This window comes from Manis javanica, chromosome 4 (assembly GCF_040802235.1).
Source record: "Manis javanica isolate MJ-LG chromosome 4, MJ_LKY, whole genome shotgun sequence".
In the NCBI taxonomy this organism is placed as follows: Eukaryota; Metazoa; Chordata; class Mammalia; order Pholidota; family Manidae; genus Manis; species Manis javanica.
The window spans coordinates 115347364-115366588 of record NC_133159.1 but is presented as its reverse complement, the minus strand read 5'-3'; the positions used below and the strand labels follow the sequence as shown (position 1 = coordinate 115366588).

The following is a 19225-nucleotide window of genomic DNA, read 5'->3' as shown; positions in this document are numbered from 1 at the left end:
AGCATCGGGGGCTTGTTCTGCCACCAAATGGAGCTGTTGAGGGTGGAGAGCAGGCCTTTAGACAGAGCTCATGGGCAGGTGGTTAGGTAGAGGGGTGAGGCAGGATTCCCAGCCTGCAAAAGCTGACCGCAGCAGTCAGGGTGGAGTGAGGGTCCTGGGGTCCCTAGGGCTTGGCCTCCCCCAAAATGGGGGTGTTGGGCAGCAAACCCCAGCTCTCCCTCACACCCGCACTGCTCCTTCCAGCTGACCCAAAAGCGGTGCTCACTTGAGGGCAGCATGTTGGGGGCAGTGCCTGTTCAGTGGTCTCTCCTGAGACCACCCACCTTTTGATACCTGAACAGCCACCTCAGGCCCTGCCTCATAAGGGCCTGGAGAGGGGCAAGTGCTGGCTTCCTTCCCTCCAGCACAGCACCCGAGTGCAGGATATGGCAGGAAGAGACGCCCCAAGAGGTGGAGAGGCCCCACGCCCTTCTCAGGAAGAGCAGCCAGCCAGAGGAAGGCCCAGGAAGCGAGCATACCTGGTGCCAGGAAAGGGTTGAGGGACTGGGCTGGTGGGGCTGGCCTAGTCACCAGCGAGTCCAGGTTCACCAGGGCCGCGTTGGGGCCCAGGAAGGACTCAGGTGTTTTCCGGGCGCTGCTGGGCTTGCTGGAGGTGACAGTCAGAGGCTGAGACTCAAAGGGGTTGGGGCTTGTAGTTCCATTGTTCTGGGACAGTGGGGAGGCCGCTGCCTCGGCTACAAGACAAGGACACACACAGCTTAGTGAGCAGGGAAGGCAGGGCCCCAAGACTGGAACAACCACTGCCACCAACCCCAGGGGTGTCCAGAGCAGAACACAAACATCCCCTGGACACATGACTTCCCATGGAAACTGCATGGCTATGCAGAGGATGGGGTAGTTCACCACAGTGCTGTTTCCAACAGTCCTAGACTGAAGACAGCCAACCACAGGGCAGGTCACAGAACCCATGTCCACATAACCAGGCCCAGCGGGCAGTGACAGAAGCTGTACTGCAGTGAGAAGTAAGAAGGGCATGTGACCACTAGTACACATAGCTCAGCCTCCTCAGCAGTGAGATGCTCCTGTGGGTTGTGGGCAAGGCATGGGTCATTCATAATTTTAATGGTTTCATTTTCTAAATTTTCCATGACAAACATGAATAAGAAAAGAAAGCAAATTATTTTTACCAATTCAGCCAACAGAGGTTGTGCTGAGACAAGCTGGTGGGAATGTGGTTGCTCTGCCAAGATATAATAACGTGGCAATGGGTACACACTGGTTCTTAAAAGTGGTCATGCTCGCCATCAGTAATCCCATTTCTAAGAATCCAGTCTCATGAAATAATGCAAAATGTGAACAGGGATTTAAGCACAAAGATGTTCACCAGAGCATTATTTACTTTAGCAAAACTAGAAATCAACCTTAAATGTCCTCCCCAAAATTAAAGATTAAAAAATTACTGAACAATATACTGAACAATACAAAGAGATACTACATAGATATGAAGTATTTTCTAAAGACTTTTAATGTCATGAGAAAATGTTTTCAATCTGTTATCTCAGAAAAGGGGGAAGGGAGACAGGATTCAACTCTGTCTGATAGAAAGAGCTGAACAGAAAAACTCTATGTAAGAGTTCAGAAAAAGTACTGAGGAAAGACAGTGGCTGAGGGCAGGGAGAATGATGATAGATGATTTTCATTTTCTTCTATAAACCTTTCCAAATTTGCAATTGGAATAATTCTAGAATTAATAGTAAATATTTGCAAGCCCACTGAAGGATGGGCTCATGTAACAAAGCCACCTGCCTTCTTACTGAGGCGCAGAGGGGTGGGCAAGGACACTTAGGTTATACTTTGGCCTGTAGAGGAGACACATGGAATCTTGTTGTTTTTAATGCCACAAAGCATGTTTTAAGAAACAGCATGTTTTAAGTTGCCTCTGTTCCCCAGAGCTGAGAGGGGCCAAAAGGGTTCTCAGGGTGCCAGGGCTGCTCATACCTTAAGACCAGGGCCAGCCAGGACTATGGTTGTAGCTGGGGGAAGAGGAGGAGGAGGTAAGAAGGAGGAGATGATAGGGACACATGGAGGGCACAGGGAGGGAATGGGGAGAAGCCACAAAGGGACAGAGAAAGGAGACAAGTTGCTCTATGTGGCTGGGAGGTGTGGCCAGGACGGACAGAGGCTGCCTGGCTCTGTCCCCGGCTCCACTTGGGGGTGAAGGTGTACCAGGCTTCCCTCCTCTGCACCTCTCTGCACCTACCCTGTTCCCCTCCCAGCCCAGGGGCACACAGGGGAGGAGCTGGGTGATGAGGTGGAGCAGGTATGTCCAGTCTGTGCCTACGCCGGACTGTCCAGATAAGGTGGCATCTTTTGGGAGTTGGCGAATGGACACGATGGCTCAGTCAACACTGGACCAAGGGGGCCACAGCAGCGGCTTCGGCAGGCAGGCATAAGGCCCAGGGGCAGGAAACACTTGGTCCGACAGGACAAGACAGTGAAAGAAAAACTTGACCACATGATGTTTCGCTGCTGGTGTGTGAATTCCTGCAATTAGACCCTTATCGCTCCCAAGATTAAAACACAAAATGCGTGAAGTTGTTAAGTTTTGAAAGCTGATTTCTGCAGTAACTGGGCTGGCCAACTGCTCAGAACATTATGGAAACAAATACCACCTTTACATACCTGTTTTTTTTGAAGTTCGGAGGTTGTCAAATTCAGAAAAGTCATCTTTAATTGTACCATTCAAATTGCTGAAGAGGTCGAAGGCCCCTGGTGGACACACAAAGCCAGTGACCATGGGTGCACCATGACCTCTCTGTGCTCCCACCTCCCGGGTATAACCTGGAGTGGCCTGGCAATAAGCAGGGGTGCAGATCTCTGCCCCACCTCACGGGGGCAGCTTGGGCTCAGGGTCACCTGGTGGGCTGGGAGGGGACTGGAGGGGGCCAGGCCAAGGACCCTGGGCTCCCCCAGCACAGCCCTGCCACCACTCCCACCCCTACCCCAAAGAGAAGGAGGGGCCATGGTGGGGGAGACGCAGCTCCTTCTGGAAGGGGTGCAGGGGCTGGTGAGTCCCATGGGCTCTCTCCTCTCCTCAGTTGCCTCAAGGCTCTGGGGACAACAGCTGTGGGGGAGGACAGCAAGTGCATGCAAACCCCTAGGCCCATGGCAGAGTGAGATCTCACCAGAGGCAGGCACAGGCTTGCTGGCTGCAGCTGAGGCTGCAGCCCAGGCATCAGCTGTTTTCCCGGCACCGGAAGCAGGCTGTGGCAGCGCCAACCAGGGGTCTGAGCTCTTGGAGACAGGCTGTGTGCTGGCTCCAGTGGGCACTCCCCAGGGGTCAACAGAGGCAGCTGGCTTGGCACCTGAAGGAAGGCAGGATAAGTTCAGAGATGCCCTCACAAAGTTCTAGGCAGCTAGGGTACAAAGACAGGGGCCACTGTTGACCAGGTGAGCTACACCGGGGTCTGTGCCAACAAATGGTGCTGTTCCACACCAACAAAGCTGGACAGAAGGAAGCCCAGGGCTGAGAGTGGAAGTCCCTGACGGCTCTCGGCCCTGGACAGCATGCTGGGCCTGGCTGGGACAGTCCACCAAGAAGGTCCCACAGAGGCAACAGCTGAGCACCACACGTGGTATTGCAAAGGCTCCCCGGGCAAAATCCAAGTCCATCTCCCCACAGAACCCACAGGCTTTTTCCTCAGACAAGAGTTGCCCTGACAGCATCCTCTCTCCACCTGCTTTGAGTGGTTTCTGCTTTTGACATAAGAGTGAATGAAACAGGCGAGTTCAGCATAAAGAAACCAATGCCTATGTACTTACCTCCCTGCCTAATAAATAAAATGTTTTCAAACATGAGTGATAGATTTAGTGGGTCACACTGGTTTTAAAGGATAGAACAGAAAACACCTGAGTGCATCTAATGTAAGCCGTTGATCCTGTTGTGTGAATCTCATTTGTTAGCATGTAGTTACACATGCATCTGGATGTACACACGGCCACATCCTGTATCTCCTCTCTTGGGGCCTTCCAGGGACCAGTGTGTGCCTCCCGCAGTGGCCCACCTCCCGCCAATCATCATGGATTTCGTGTTAGCTCCTGTCTTGGTTTTCCTTCTAGTTTTACCGAAGAGGTACCTTTAAACAATGTGCTGGGTAGCTGGGCTTTCTGAACTCCATATAAGAGCAAACACACTGTATACCTTCCTTAGCAGCTGGCTTGGTTGGCTCTGCATTACCTGGGAGACTCCTGTGTGCTGTGCAACGTGGTCCACTCCATGGGGGCAAGTCACAGTCGACTGGTCTGTAGGGGGCGCTGGTGCAAGTTCAGTTTTGTTGTGCCACTTGGTCTGGCTGTACCTCCGGGTGCTCACTCTTGCGTGACAGCTGCAGGCCAGGGGGCCTTCCCTTCAGAGGACTGCCAGGTCGGGTTCCACAGGGCAGGGGCCGCCAGATCTGCTCTGTTGCTCACTACTGCTGGGCACTCTCTCACTTTCCCATGTGCACCAGGCCGGTGGGGGTATGACGTAATCTGACCCTGTTTTGATTTGCATCTCCTTGTTCCCTAATAAACATGTATGTGTATCTTGTCATGTTTGCAGGGCCTCCGTGATAGCTCTCCTATAAAGTGCCTGTTCTAGTCTTTCTCCACCTTTCTTTGGGGTTACCCTTTTCTTATTGATTAGAGAGTTCTTTCCAGGTTCTGAATACTGATTCTTTTACTTGTGTCACAAAGACAAAAAACTGTCTCCCAATCTGTGGCCTTTCTTTGCACTCTCCTTCAGGTTATTAAGTAGAACATATCACTGTTTTCCTTTGTAATTTGTGCTTTTCATGACATTTAGGAAATCCTTCCCTATATCCAGGCCTAAGCTCTTCTACGGTGACATCTAAAAGATTTAGTTTGCCTTTCACGTTTGTTTAATTTATTAGATCCATTAGTAAAAGATTTTTGTATATGATATAAAACTAGGAATTGATCTCAGGTCTTCTACATAAATGCTGGAGTGCCCCAGCACCACCCTGTCCCCACCCGCTAGCAGATGCCAGGGCTTCATGGACTCAGCACCCAGCTCTCTGTTCTGTGTCACTGACCCATTTCCGTTTCCTCTGTGGATTATCTTCTCAGATGTCACTGTGATGATAAATTCCAATCTTCATCTTATTCTTCAAGTGTCTTGGCTATTCCAGGCCCTTTGCTCTTGCATATTCACTTTAAAATCATCTTGTTAAAACATCAACTAAGACCTTGTTGGGATTTTGACCAGAACAGCACTGAATCAGATCAATTTGAGGAAAACTGTTATCACTATAATGTGAGTCTTACAAATCGAAATCGCAGGACAGCTCTCCATTTCCTTAAATTGCCTTTAATATCTTTCAATGAAAAATAACCTTTATTATTTTAGCCTTTCTTTCCATAAGGGATTTATGCAACTCTTATAAAATGTATTCCCAGGGACTGGTGCATTTAAAAATTTTCATTTTCTATTTATTGTATGCAGAAAAACAATTTAATTTTGTATAATTATTTTTGTATCCAGCAGTCTTACTAAATTCTTTTAAGAATTAAAATACATCCTAACAATTTATTCTTATAATAATTCTAACAACTCTTAATCCTAATAAACTCATTTGGAGAAGCCATTTTATGTTCTGTGTACATGACCATATCACTTGCAAACAATGGCTTAGCTTTTTGGTCCCTACACATTTCCTCTGCTTTTCCTGTTTTGCTGCCCATCTGGGGCCACCAGTCCACATAAGCAGGACTGTGGATAGTCTGTGTCCTTGTCCTGCTCTTACAGGACCGATTTTCAGTGTTTTACAGTAAATGGCACCATTTACAATTATAGACTTTTTCCTTTTAGAAGCCCTTGATCAGGTCACGAAAGTTCCCCATTATTCAAGTTTGCTAACTTTTGCAACAAAAGGCTGATTATCATCCTGTTTCTGCCTCTATCAAAATGCTGACATGATTTTTCTCTTTTGGTCTGTAATATGATCCATTAATACATGTTCTTCTCATGACTTGGTCCTTGCAAACAAAACATTTTTCATACTGTACTATATAATTTTTATTTTTCTCATTTTGGTTTTGTGATTGTTTCTTTGCTATGGGTTTTGCGCCTACATTCATAGAGACTGGCCTGACCTGTCTGTTCTCACTGTCCCATCAGGCCTGGTTTTGGTGCTGAGGTTACACTAGCCTCATAAAATGAGCAGAAATACTCCCTATTGTCCTACCCTCTGAAGGAGTTTGTATAAAGGTGGAATTGTTTCTTGAATGGTGTTAGAATTTGCCAGGAAAGCCATCTGGGTGGACTGGGGAAAGGGCTTTTTAGGTTTTAGTGGTATTAAGAAATTGGCTCGATTTCTTTGATCATAGGGCAATTTTACTTACGGGTTTCCTATTGTTCTTCAGTCAGTTAGCTAAGATTCCTTTTTGAATTTATTCATTTTATCTAACTTTTCAGACTTGTCAGCATAGAGCTGATGTAACAGCCCCTTATACTCTGTGAAATCTTGGCAGCCTCAGCAGTCATACTGTCTGATGCCTCATACTGTTTTGCCTTTTCTCATTTTTTAAAATTAATCTTGTCAGAGACTTGTTTACTACTCTTCAGGGGTATTTATACATTTGTGTTCTAATGCATTAATTTGTTCTGATCCTTATCAGTTCATTCTTTCCAATTTGGGTGTAATGCTATTCTAACCTCTAATGTTACCTGATTCATTTTGCACCTTTCTTCTTTACTAATGTAAACATTTAAAGCTATCAATCTCCCTCTTACTAGGCTTCAGTTGCCTTACAGATTGTTTTGAAAATACTTACATTATCATGTGGTTCTAAATATTTCTGATTTTCAGTATACTTTCTTCTTTGGCTCAAGAATTTGGAAGTGTTTTTTAAAATGTCAAGTATCTGGAGTTTCTCTAGTTACCTTTTTATTACTGACTTTTAACTTGAGTATATTGTGGTCAGAAAATATTTTCTATGTGATCCCAACTCTCTGAAATGTGTTGATCAATTTTTCTAAGTATTCTGACATGACTGAGAAGAATTTGTATTGTCCAATTGCTGGGAATGACACACCATTTCACAAGCTTATGAATCGTGCTGCTCAAATTTTGTTATATTCTTATTACTTTTTGTGAAAGAAGAAATATATTTTGGTCTCTGCCCCAAGCTCCTGGCACAAAGCCCCTAAGACCCTTGTAATTTCCAAAGCGATAAGAGCACTAGGAGCACCTTTTGTTCTATTATTTGTCTTTGACCCCGTCCCTGGCACAGGGCTCCTAAAACCCTTAGAAATTCCAACGCGCTAAGAACACCAGGACTATCTTTAGTTCTAATGTAGTGTCTCTGGGTGGCTACTGGATGGGGGCTGGTCACCAGAAAGACCAAGCCATGATCAGAAGCTTGGAATTTTCTGTGACCTGGAAATGTCATTAATTCACCTTCATCCTTGAAGACTACCTTCACTGAATATAGAATTCTGGAGGGTAACAAGATTTTTGTTGTTTCAAAACTTAAAATATATTTCATTGTCATTCTTGGAACAAAGATGATTTCACTAGGGAGGCAATTCTAGGTTGACAGTGTTTTCCTTTCAGTGCATCATTCCACTGTCCCCTGGGGTCTGCCATCATTACTGGGAAGTCAGCTGTCAATTCGCTGCTCCTTTGTCATGGATTGCCTGTCCCCTGTGGGTTTAGAGATGTCTTTCTTTGATGTTCTGCAGGTTTCTGCCAATGTGTCTAGGTGGGGATTTCTTTTAGCGCCTGCTTATGATTCACTAGCTTCCTGCATCTGAGAGGTAGCACCTTGCAACAATTCTTGAAAATCCTGAGTCATAATCTTTTCAAACATTAAGTCTTCTGGAACTCCAAACAGATGTATTAGAAGGTCTCATTCCGCCTCAGTGTTTCCCCAGCCACACTGGCCTCCCCAGTGCTCCCCAAACACATCAAAGGGCATGTCCTCCACCTGCTGCCTCTCCGTCTCCAAGTCCCTCCCTCTTTTCCCTTCCCCTAGTGCCTTCCCCAACTCCTCCGACTCCTCCGGAATCCTTCACTCAGCTTTCTCCTACTGCAACTAACATACAGCTCCGTAACTACTACTCTTCCCGCCTGAGAACTCACTCAGAGTGAGAGCTCTCTCTTCTCTGCCCTGGGAACGAGCTGTGCCTGCGGCAGCCCAGCTGGGCCCTAAGGCTCAGAGAGGGCAGAGGAGGGGTGGCGACTGCCAGTCCTAGAGAAGACCAGGGATGCTCCCTGAGCCCCCAACTCTGTGCCCCTCCGAAGAGCCCCAGCAGCAGCGAGCGGGGATGGGGGTGTGGGCAGGAGGCTCCTGGGCTTTCAGAAAGACGTGAACCCTCTCCTAGGCATTCTCCCATGCTGGCTTCATCCTCCTGGCATCTGAGGCACTCAGCAGCTTCAGAGTGGGCCCTTCAAGACCGAGCCAGCTGCGACCTGGTCGGCCTTTCACCTTTGGGCAGGTTAGCTGGCGGTGGACAGGGAAGGGGAGGAGAGCACCGCTCTTGCTACTCCTCGGGCCTGCCACCTCAACTGCAACTAGGTGTGAGCCGGCAACAGGCCGGGGCAGACTCTGACCCGCAAGCCTCATTAATCCCCTGGACACACAGGCCACTTACTCATGGCCTGTCAACTCCTGTGTGGGTTTGGGTTTTCTCCTGTTGTCCCCCTACCCACAACCATCCAGAGGTCTCCAGAAAGCCCCATCTCCCTTTCAAAGCTTCTCTGATCTTTCACTCCTGGTCTTCCCAGCACCTCAAGCAGCCACCTCCCCATGACTGGACCCACTCTCCTCAGGCCCCCCTGCTGGACATGACAAAGGGCACAGCCCTGCCACAATCACACAGCAGGGATGGGCCCTCACTCTGTGCCCAGCACAGTGCCTCACAAGACTTCGGTTCTCTATCCTAACTAGAGGGAAGTGACATGATGGAAACTGTACATTAGGGACAGAGCCGGACTGCAAATCAGAAGAGCTGTGTCATCAGAGCTGCTTGCGATGCAGTGCAGAGGACACGGGGTTTGGTCCACAGGAAGGCATGGGGCCAGGTGCCTGGCTGTTTCCAGCTCCCTAGGGAGCCCAGGGAAGTTAGCACATCTTCCTAGCCCTCCTGCTCACGAGCAACCATGAGAGCTGAATAAGCTCACAGCAGGTCCACATCCCCCCTCACTGACCTGCGCCTGCAGGACACAGCCTGGGAGGCTCTTGCCCCTTCCCCCACAGACCCAAGAGCTCCCCCCTTGCCGATGGGACAGCTACTGGCCTTTCCTCTCTGCCTCTGTCAGGGGACAGTCTTGTGTCCAGTGCCCAGCCCTGTTCTCCCTGAAGGATAGCCTGACCGTCCTTGGAAGAACTGTTGTTCCGCTCACTCCCAGTCTGTCTGAGTGGGACTGTCCTTGCTCTGGCAACAGGGGAGGGTTTTCACCAGCTAGAGTCAATCTGTAAAGTCCCCCAGTCCCAGGCCCCCACCCCCAAATCGCAGAATGGTACGGGAGCTACAGAGAAATCCTCTCCATCCCCTAGATTGTGGACTGGGACCACCAGGTCCAAGGCACCAGAACCCTGAGCTCGTGAGCCTAGAGGGAGAGGGGAAGGCCCACTGGTTAGAGCAGCAGAGGATCTGGGTTTTGGTGATAATCTCTGAGCTACTACATCAAGCTGGCCTGGACGCAGAGACACCTGCTTCCACTGAAGCTGTTAGCAAGGCAGCATCCTGACCAGACTACACACTCGGCGGACAGGGGCACGGGTCCTGCTGAGAAGACACAGGCCCAACCTGCAGCGCCCATGTCATCTCACCACACAATCACCCACTCCAAACCCAGCTGAGCCCCTCACAAGGCACTCACCCCCTGCTCCTGCTCGTGTCAGAATGTCTTCCCACTCCCGCAGAGGAGCAGCTCAAGGAATGGAGCCTGGCCCACGGAAGATGCCCAACAGCTAACTGGGGACTGAAGGGAAGCAATGAAGGATCAAGGGAACCACAGAGCCTCAGGTCTGGAAGGAGCTTTGCAGTTTATCTGCAGTTTAACTCCATGAGGCACTTCTGCATACTGAAGTTCAGTGACTTCTTCCAGAAGATTCCAGGTACACATTTGATTCAGGTGCTATAAACACATGTAGTAAGAGCTGCCCCTCATCTCTGACACTATACACAGAATTTTCAAACATCTTAGATTTAGCAGGACTTCCCTCACCATGCAGTTCAGGGGGAAACAGACCAGCAATTGTTTTCAACTGTGGCTGTCCTTAGGAATCTCTTGGGGGATGTTAGCAAAATACTGATGTTGTCACTCCCTCCCTGCCGTCTTACAGATTCTGGCAAGGGCCTGGGCATTTGGATTTTCAGAAGCTCCTTAAGTGACCAGAATGGGCATCCAGGATGTCTGAGAGCCCCTGAGCTCCTGGAGCACTCAGGCCCCTGGCCAGGCCTCCTCAGAAGTGGGCACACCGTCTGATGGCCCAGCTCGGACACACCAGCCCAACCGGCTGGACACCCGGGGGAACAAGCCCTGCCTCCCACAGACAGGTGGTCCTTGGGGCCACCTCACTCTGCCTGAATAACATTTGTCCGGCATTTACCAAGCACAGGCCCAGGTCCTGCCTCTGAGATAGAAATGTGGACACAGGCAACCACACCCAGCATGGGGGGGTCACAGGCAGCCAGTGACCACTGGATGGTCAGTCAGTCCTGAGGACAAGGTGATCCTGTCTCCCTAAGCACAGACATCTGAGCCATGCTTTCAAGAATAAGCAGGAGTCTGCTACACAGATAACAGGACACGGTGTAAAGCAAGGATCAGACATGTAAGGGAATCCAGGCTGCCCTGCCAAGCAGAGGCAAGTCTCAGAACTCTCCTCAGCCCACCTGCCAGCCCCGGGCCTAGGGTGTTGCACTCCTGCCTCCACATGGGCAAGCCCATCAGTGACTGCACACACATCATGTGTGCCAAAATATTATTTGCTCTTCCATCTAAACATCTCAGGCAATGAGGGTCTAAACACACCAGTTTTCCCCCAAAGTGATAAATGTGTATTGCTAAGATTTAAAACCAAGTACACTTGATCCCTGAATAACCACAGGTGTAAACTATGTAGGTCCACTTATCCACAGATTTTAAAAAATATATTGGAAAATATTTTTGAGCTTTGCAACAATTTGCAAAAATGTTTTCTCTAGCTTACTTTAAGAATACGGTATATAATACATATAACATATAGAACACATTGACTGCTTATGTTATCCGTAGGGCTTCCTGTCAACAGTAGACTGTTAGTAGTGAGGTTTTGGGGGAATCAAAAGTTATATATGGATTTCTGACTGTGGGAGTTTGTGTCTCTAATCCCCGCATTATTCAAGGGTCAATTGTATTTGCAACATTTCGAGGGAGCTCATGGATGCAACTGTATTTGCAACATTTCAGGGGGAGCTCATGGATGCTAGGACATGAAGGTATATAAACTGCATGCATTTTAATGCTTTCTCTAAGAGCCAGCCATCACCCTGGGCTCAGCCCTGAAACTGTTGGAGAGCCTCTTCTGACACCTCCAGTTATTTCCCGTGGGCCGTTTCTCCTGTAGAAATCTGCTGAAACAACAAAACAGCAGCACAGCCAAGAACTTTTAACAATCAGCACCTATATGATGCACAATGTTGAAATGAGCAAGTTTTGGCTGAAAAGAACCCCTTGCTCCTGACCACCATGGACAAAGCTTATACGTGGAGTGAAAGATGTGCTTGGTTAAACCCTGGCCATCCACAATCAGCCAGATGAGCATGGATAAGATACTCAGCCTAGAAGAGATTTGTGAGGTTTCCATTCTGCAGGCAGTGGTTGGGGACCTATGTGCGTAATGGACACTGCTTTCTGCTCTACCGTGCACCGCTAGTCATAGGAGGCCATATACTTTGGCACCTTACTGTCTTCAAACCTCACTTGGGGGCAGATAACGGTACCTCCACCTTTCCCCGGGTGCTGGCAGCTCACATAAGCTAGGCCGTGGGAAAACAGGCAGCCGGGGACTGGGTCCAGCAGGCCCGCTGTGAATGCCTGCTGAGGGTGTGACTGCTGGGACCCCGCACTCTGCTCTCCTCTATGAATGGACAGTAGATTCACTGCAAGGGTCCTCTGTGTTCATGTCCTCGGCAGAGCTGCACTGCACACCCAATAAATAAACGCTTGTTGAAAGCTCAAGTGAATGAGAGGAAAGGGGGATGGAAGCCAGGGCGGAAAGATGGAGCAGCTTCCGGCCTCCTGCTCTGTGGGCCCATTCACAGGGAGCATGCATCCTTCCCCAAGCCCGGCTCATCCCCAGCCTCACATATGAATATTTATGTGCACAGGGAGGCAGTCCCATTATGGGGTCACAGAACTGGGCTGTCACGGGGTCACCAAGAAAGCAGCACCACCACCTGCTTCCACTGGGGCAGAAGATGGCCTCCGTCCCACCCAGGCAGCAGGCAGGTGGGCAGAGGGCCCTCGCTGGCCAAGGCCTTCTGAGTCACGGGGCTGTGGGCTCTTCTTATCCCAGGTGGCTGCTGTGTGTGTCTGGGACAGAGGAGGAAGGGCCCCGCTGACCTGGCGGCTCCAAGCTCCCCTCCTGTAATCCCTTGGTGCCTCCTCCCAAGGCCACTTGGCCAGGCTGACCCCAGAGCTACTTGGAAAGAACCTGTAACGGCAGGGCTGGCTACAAACAGTGGCTTTCAAAATAGCATTTCTTTCATCCAGAGAGTGCCATTATCAGTGCTTGGGGAGAGACTCCCTCATCTTTCTAACTTAAAAACATGTTTCAGGTGGTGGGCAGGTGGGGTGGCCCTGAAAAACGTGCACTAGCTGGTTTTATTAGACGACGACTGGTGAATCCGACACCACATCTTGTTCTGAAACTACATCTTGGAAGATGGAAGCAAAGGCACTATTACTGTCCTCCAGTGAGCCCAGGAGCTGGTGTCAAGGCGCCTCCTGCAGTGCCACTGAGAGCAGAGGGCTGGAACTGCACACCCACCGTGTATCAACGGGCTGCTGGGGAAAGTGGCCCAGCCCCCACTGTCCCACAGGAGTCACACTGGGTAATGTGGTCCAGCCCCACACTATCCCACTGGGGCCATCATGCTTAGTTTCTAATGATGCCTGGAAATGCTCACCATATAGTACAAATGGAAACATCTATATATATTTATACAATTGTAATTACAATATGACCTCAAGTGTGTAAAAACGTAAGTGCCCAGAAAAAAACAGGAAGTAGACAAGCTAACATTTTAATGCTGGTTATCTCTTGATGCTGGGATTTGAGATGACTTCCAGGACATGTATGGCCACAGAAGGTCTTTGAAGCAATCCAGGATGGCCTGGCGATTCCAAGACGAGGTGCCGTATGTGCTGAGCCTGCCCCTAACTTGCTGTGTGACCCCAGAGGAATGAACAGTCTCTCTGGGCTTTGGCAGCCTGTTTTGTCCCCAAGTTACCACAAAAATGCCAACCTGCATCAGAACCAAGGAGAGGGCCCTGGGTTGGCCAAGTGCAGGAAATGGTAAGCAGGCAGTCCACAAAGTACATGGAGGCCACCTGCAGAGATATCTTGATTAGCTCCAACCATGCTCTTAATTGTTTAATTCATTGTCAACATTTAAAAATTAATACTTTTAAAAATTCAGGTTTCAATCTTCTCTTTAAAAACTGGATTCATAGAAGCCAAAAAGCCAAATGCCTCACAAAATGTGCTGTATCTATGAAACGGAATCTTATTCAGCCATAAAAAGGAATGAAGTATGAATACATGTTACCACACGGATGAACTTTGAAACCATTATGCTGAGGGAAAGAAGGAAGCCACAAAGGCTGCATGTTGAATGATTCCCTTACATGGACGAAATGTCCAGAACAGGCAAATCCAGAGACAGAAAGCAGACGGTGGGTGCCAGGGGCTGGAGGCGGGGCAACAGGGAGTAACTGCTTAATGGGAATGGAAATGTCCTGGGATTGATTAGTAGTGATGGCTGCACAATATTGGGAATGGCTAAGAATCACTGAACAGTCCACTTTAAAATGGTTAAGAGGGTGAATTTTATGTTATGTGCATTTCATCTTGATTAAAAATGATTAGAATAGCAGACCTGGGTGGGCAGCAATCCCATGTGATCTCAGCTGCTAGGCATAGCTGCTTCCTAGTTTAGGCTGCCTGCAGGAGGGTGAACCCCAGCCACTGGAGGTGGTCCTGTCCTACCCACCAGGAGACCACACAGCTCCCTGTGAGGTCAGGTCTCTGGCCCAGTCAAGACACTCAGCCCCGCTGCATGTACTCAACTCCTCAGCCTCTCATAAGCCAAGCTCTCCTGGGAGCCCCCTGCCTCTTCATGGCCTGGCCACCTGCTGCTCTTCCTTAAAGGTTCCCCCAAGATGCCTATCTCATATCCGTCCACTAGACTCCTGAGCTAAGCCCTGGCCCAGGATGCTCTCCAGTAACCAGCATGGAGGCCCGGCCAGCACAGTGCAGCTCCTAGCCTGCTGCTCTTGCGCCCACACCTGCCCACGACCATGCGGGTGGGACCACTGACTGACTGTTCTTGTCTGGGTCTCTACCTGGCAGGACAGGACCTGGCATACAGTACACTTCAGCAATCACCCGGGGAGCCAAGCTGAATACAAGAGATGGTTTTAGTTTTGGGAAACAGAAACCCCAGGAGATATAGGCACAAACTGTCACAAAATATAACAATTCAAAGCTCCTAGACAGAAGCCCCACAGATCAGCCATGGCTGGCAGGGTTCAGAGGACCCAGAGGGGGCCTCCGGGAGCAGCAGGCTGGGTGGGAAGCCTTTGTGAAGTCTGCACACCAAGTCCTGTGTTTAGTGATTAGGAAACCCATGTGTCCAAGATTTCTACCCAAATTAGATCAATTGTGTCACACTCATGTTTCAAATCTATCACAAATACTCTTACACTTGGCATTAAACAGAACTTTAAACTATTCACTAGCCTGATAAACCAATTTACGCTACTTTAAACAAATAAAAATTACAGCAAATGCGTCCCCTTTCAAGTAAGTCATGTGAGGCACATCATAATTTCCAGCTAAACAGCAACTTGATTAAGATGTTTCATGCTGTGCATTATAGTTTCTTAACTTGGGGCTGGGGCAATCCTGAGGCTGAGAGCTGACGTGTGTCCCAGAGAAGGGACAGGCCATTTCAGTGTGTGTGGGAAGCAGAAAGGAAGTCAGTTTTCCCTCTACCATAGCAGAAAACCATTCAAAACAGAATACTGTACACCCACCACCACGGACCAGACTCACTCCCACCCCTACCAGGTGACAGAGCAGGAGGCTCTGCCCTTTCTGCCCCTGCCCCCGCAGACAGGCATGGGAGACGAATGAGGGCGTCTTTACCGAACAATGGCCAGGGGTCTGACGTGCTGGCTGGGGCTGCCGGCCCGCCCCATAGGTTGGTCTGGTTAGCTGAGGCCGGCCGGCACCGGGACTCTGCTTTCTGGGCAACAGGCCCTGAGCTGGAAAGGGCGTCCATTAAATCCAACAAAGTGGTCTGCTGTGGGTGGGAGCCATGCTTTGAAGACAAAGAGAAGGGGACAGGTTTTACTTTGCAACAGTTACAGTAAATACCAATGTGTCAGTCATAAATACTGTCAGTGCCTCTTAGGAATAGAGGCCTCCTGGGAGAGGCCCAGAGGAACTTGGAAGATGAGCCTCCCATCTCCTGCGCCTTCCTGCCCACCCCCAGCACCACCTCCGAGGACAGCCACACCGAGCTACCCTGAGCTACCTGCCTGCCTGCCTGCCTGCCCTGGGCCAAACACCCCACCGCCTCTCAAACAGTCCTCAGGCCTTTCCAGGATAATGCCGGCTCTGGGGGGCTGCGGCCTCCCTCCAGAGTGCTGTGCCACCATACCTCCTGCCTCCCAGCCGCCAGCGAGCATTCAGGGCCCTCACCTGAGCTCACAGCTGCTGTCAGGTACCTTGTGGCACTGTGTCACAGAGGCACTAGAGCCCCTGGCCCTGTGGTGGGAGGGGTCTGTCCCCTGACTGGACAAACTTCAGGACCACAGCCACGTCCGGTCACCCACAGGTCCCAAGCGGGGGCTCCCCTGTGGCAGGAAACTGCTCCAGAGCGCCTGGCCCTTGGCTTGTGTGACAGTGGCCATGCCCACACAGGGAGGGCATTTTACACTTGCTTACAGAGGAGGGGACTGAGGCACAGGCCAGCAGAAGCTGCCCGGCAGGACCCAGTCTCTCTCAGGTGGTCTTGGGAGGCCCAGTGTTGGCAGACAAGGAGGTGCTCTAAGTTACGTCCAAACCTCACTCCTGCTTATCGCAGGCCCCAGGATTATTTGTTGAATAAAGAGAGAAAATGGCACGTATGGGCACTCACCAAATGTCACATGCACATGGCAGGGCAGGTTTGTGACACTTCGGCAACAGCCACAGGACAGTCTCAAACATTTCCCTTCCCAGGGAAGCACTTACCTCTTTCTTTTTTGGAACTTTGGCCGTGTCTCTCCGGCTTTCTTCCAGGGCCATCTGCAATCTGAGGTCATCGCCCCGCCTCAGGCGTTCTTCCTGAAGAGGACACAGGGATGTGAAGCTGATGGGGGGCCGCTATGACATCATCGCTCACCAGGATCGAATGCAGCCGGCCAGGGGCAGGAAGTGTGACACTGAATTACACCTCATTTCAAAGGAAGATCTCAAAACAGCTCATAAAATGGTTACTCTTCCATCCCAGAACACACCCCACTTGCCTACACTGTGTGGCTTCCCTGGTTTGGGGGTCTCACCAGGGAGACAGGGACACAGGTCCCCTGGGAAAAGGGAGCACTTATTTTAAAATATTTTTCTCTAAGATGAAACTGGCTTTATAATTCTTTCTAATTACAGAAGTGATATGTCTCCTTATGAAACAAAAACCCAAGAATTAGAGATGAAAATCACATATCATTCTACCTCCTACTGTGTAAGCTTCCAAAAATGACTATGTATTCATTCATTCATTTATTTATTTATTTATTTATTGTATTTATTTCTATGAGTTCAACAAATGACTCATTATATTTAATTTGTGTTTAAGGCCAAGTCCCCATAGGCAAAAGACTGGTTCATCCTAGCTTCTGTAATATAACGAATAAATACATTCACTATATTTTATTTATTATGTATATGATGTCACAGATGAGTTATTAACTAAAATGGGACCATCCATCTGCACCCGGTATTTCTGCACCATCTTCCAGAGCCATCAGTGATAGAGGCTGGCATCCACAGGGGCAGATTTAATGGCTGTCTGCCTCCTCCTGTAGACAGAGAGGCCATCACTGAGGCTGTGTGCCACTGCTGAGCTTCCGGACATTTCTGGTTACAGCAATACAAATCACAGTGGGACAAACACCTGTGTACTTCGTCTGACTATCTCTATCATTTGTCTCCGGACACCACTTTTAAGTGAGAAGGGGCCTTGGGCCGCCTGACTCCCTCTACCCTTATTCACCCAAGGCCGGTGAGGACAGACCTGAGAGCTGTGAGCAAAGGGGTGGTAACTCTGAAAGGCCATCTCAGCAGTCCTTTTCCCTCCTCCACTTTAAAGTAAAGCATGCTGACTAGAAAAAACGGGAACTGAAAAAGAATTAAAACTACACATATTTCCGCCATCTCAATTTAAGCCCTCTTATTTCCTGGAGCATTTCCTTCTAGCCCTTTGTTGTTCTTCAGATGCTCTTAATCTATCTTACCAAATTGCCTTACTAGAGGGCTAAGCCCTATTGTGCGCCCACACGCCTTTCGTCGAGGGAGGCTGTGGACACTCAGCTCATTCAAAAAGAGCTCATGACACTAGGCCCTGTCTGCATTAGTGTTTCTGGGAAGAACATTTGACTGGTTTGTTCCTTGACAATGAAAACCTTTCCTAAATGCAACTCTGCATGGGGCACCTCCCTGACGGGGGCAGGGGGAGGTTAAGAACCTAGTCACATCTCGGGAAGCGCTCTGGACACACCGAGGATAGGGCACGTGTGTCCTCGCCCTCCCTGTGATCCATGCCCACACCGACCGCCACACAGGGCTGACTGCAGTGGCAGACCAGCCCAAGCACTGACCTGCTCAGCCACCTCTCTGCTCATGGCCAGAGCCAGCTGCAGCTGAAGCTCCTCCTCTCCGCTGGTCTGGGGCCGGGCCTGCTCCAGCTCGGAGGGCACTCTCGGGGATGTGGCTGTGGGGAGGCAAAGTCACCATACAGGGACAGGCTACTGCTCAGCAGCTACCTGGGCAAGCTACCACTCCCCTTTCACCCCACAAGGGCTGGCAGGAGCCCTGCAATATGGGCATTGTGTTGGGAAGGTCTGCGAATATTTCAAGGTTAAAATCAAGTCAAGTCAAATGTGGTTTCACAGCTACATAAGCCATGTGGAAATGACCAAACACACCTTCGGGGTGCAAGCCCAGTGGTCAGGCCACACAAGGAGTGGAACCTCACTCTTCAATGCACAGCTTCAAAGAGAGGAACTGATTTCTAAAAAGAGCAAGAGTATAGTCTTGAAAAGCTGGATCAAAGAACATCATTCAAACAAGCACAGAGCATCTGTGGATGAAGACTTCCCCTTGAGACTCCCACATTTAAGAATCTCACTCTGGGTAAGGATCATGAAAAAATAAAGCCCAATGTTTCTCTGTTAACCCTGAGAATTTAATTTTTTTCAGTAAAGCCATATATTGACTTGAAAAAAATCACCTATGCAGACATTTTTTTTTTTGGTAAGTACTTAGCTAGTTTAAACAACTGTAAGCAGCTCCTGGAAAGACAGTTTTCATTGAAGGGATGAGATATGAATTCCTAGCTGATGCACCAAATCTCTAGGAAGGGAGTGTTTACCCATTCACACTGTAAGCCAGGCAGGGCCTCACATGGCCATCAGAGAATCTAGGTGCCTCCAGAAGTCAGATGGAAAGCTTTGAAGCATGTGCCTGGGAGCAAGCTTCCCTCTGCCCCACTCAGAGAGGGTCCACAGCTTCTCGGAAATTACTCAGAGCAAGGGCTACCAAGTCAAAGAGGCCCCTGCCTCAGACAGTGCTGTGCTCTACCCTCCCACTGAGCCTTTGTGCATGCTGGGCCCTTCATACCCAACTCCTTGGTTCCAAAGCTCAGCTTCCAGCCCTGGTCCTCCGGACTGCTGTCCCCACTGGG

At 49.5% G+C, this 19225-nt stretch overlaps 1 protein-coding gene across 10 annotated transcripts in view; it reads right to left on the bottom strand.

Annotated features, from left to right (window-relative positions):
• The window catches only part of EPN2 (epsin 2), a 75222-nt gene that overhangs the window by 6978 nt on the left and 49019 nt on the right, over positions 1–19225 (bottom strand). For 8 of the 10 annotated variants that reach the window (XM_037019449.2, XM_037019452.2, XM_037019451.2 and 5 more), the window contains 6 exons: positions 18141–18253; positions 16519–16611; positions 15427–15601; positions 3186–3365; positions 2683–2769; positions 519–734 (listed from right to left, as the gene is read on the bottom strand). In XM_037019449.2, the coding sequence (XP_036875344.1) occupies positions 519–734; positions 2683–2769; positions 3186–3365; positions 15427–15601; positions 16519–16611; positions 18141–18253 (864 nt within the window). The remainder of the gene's footprint in view (positions 1–518; positions 735–2682; positions 2770–3185; positions 3366–15426; positions 15602–16518; positions 16612–18140; positions 18254–19225) is intronic. The other 2 variants (XM_073234730.1, XM_073234731.1) reach the window with 1 other exon arrangement.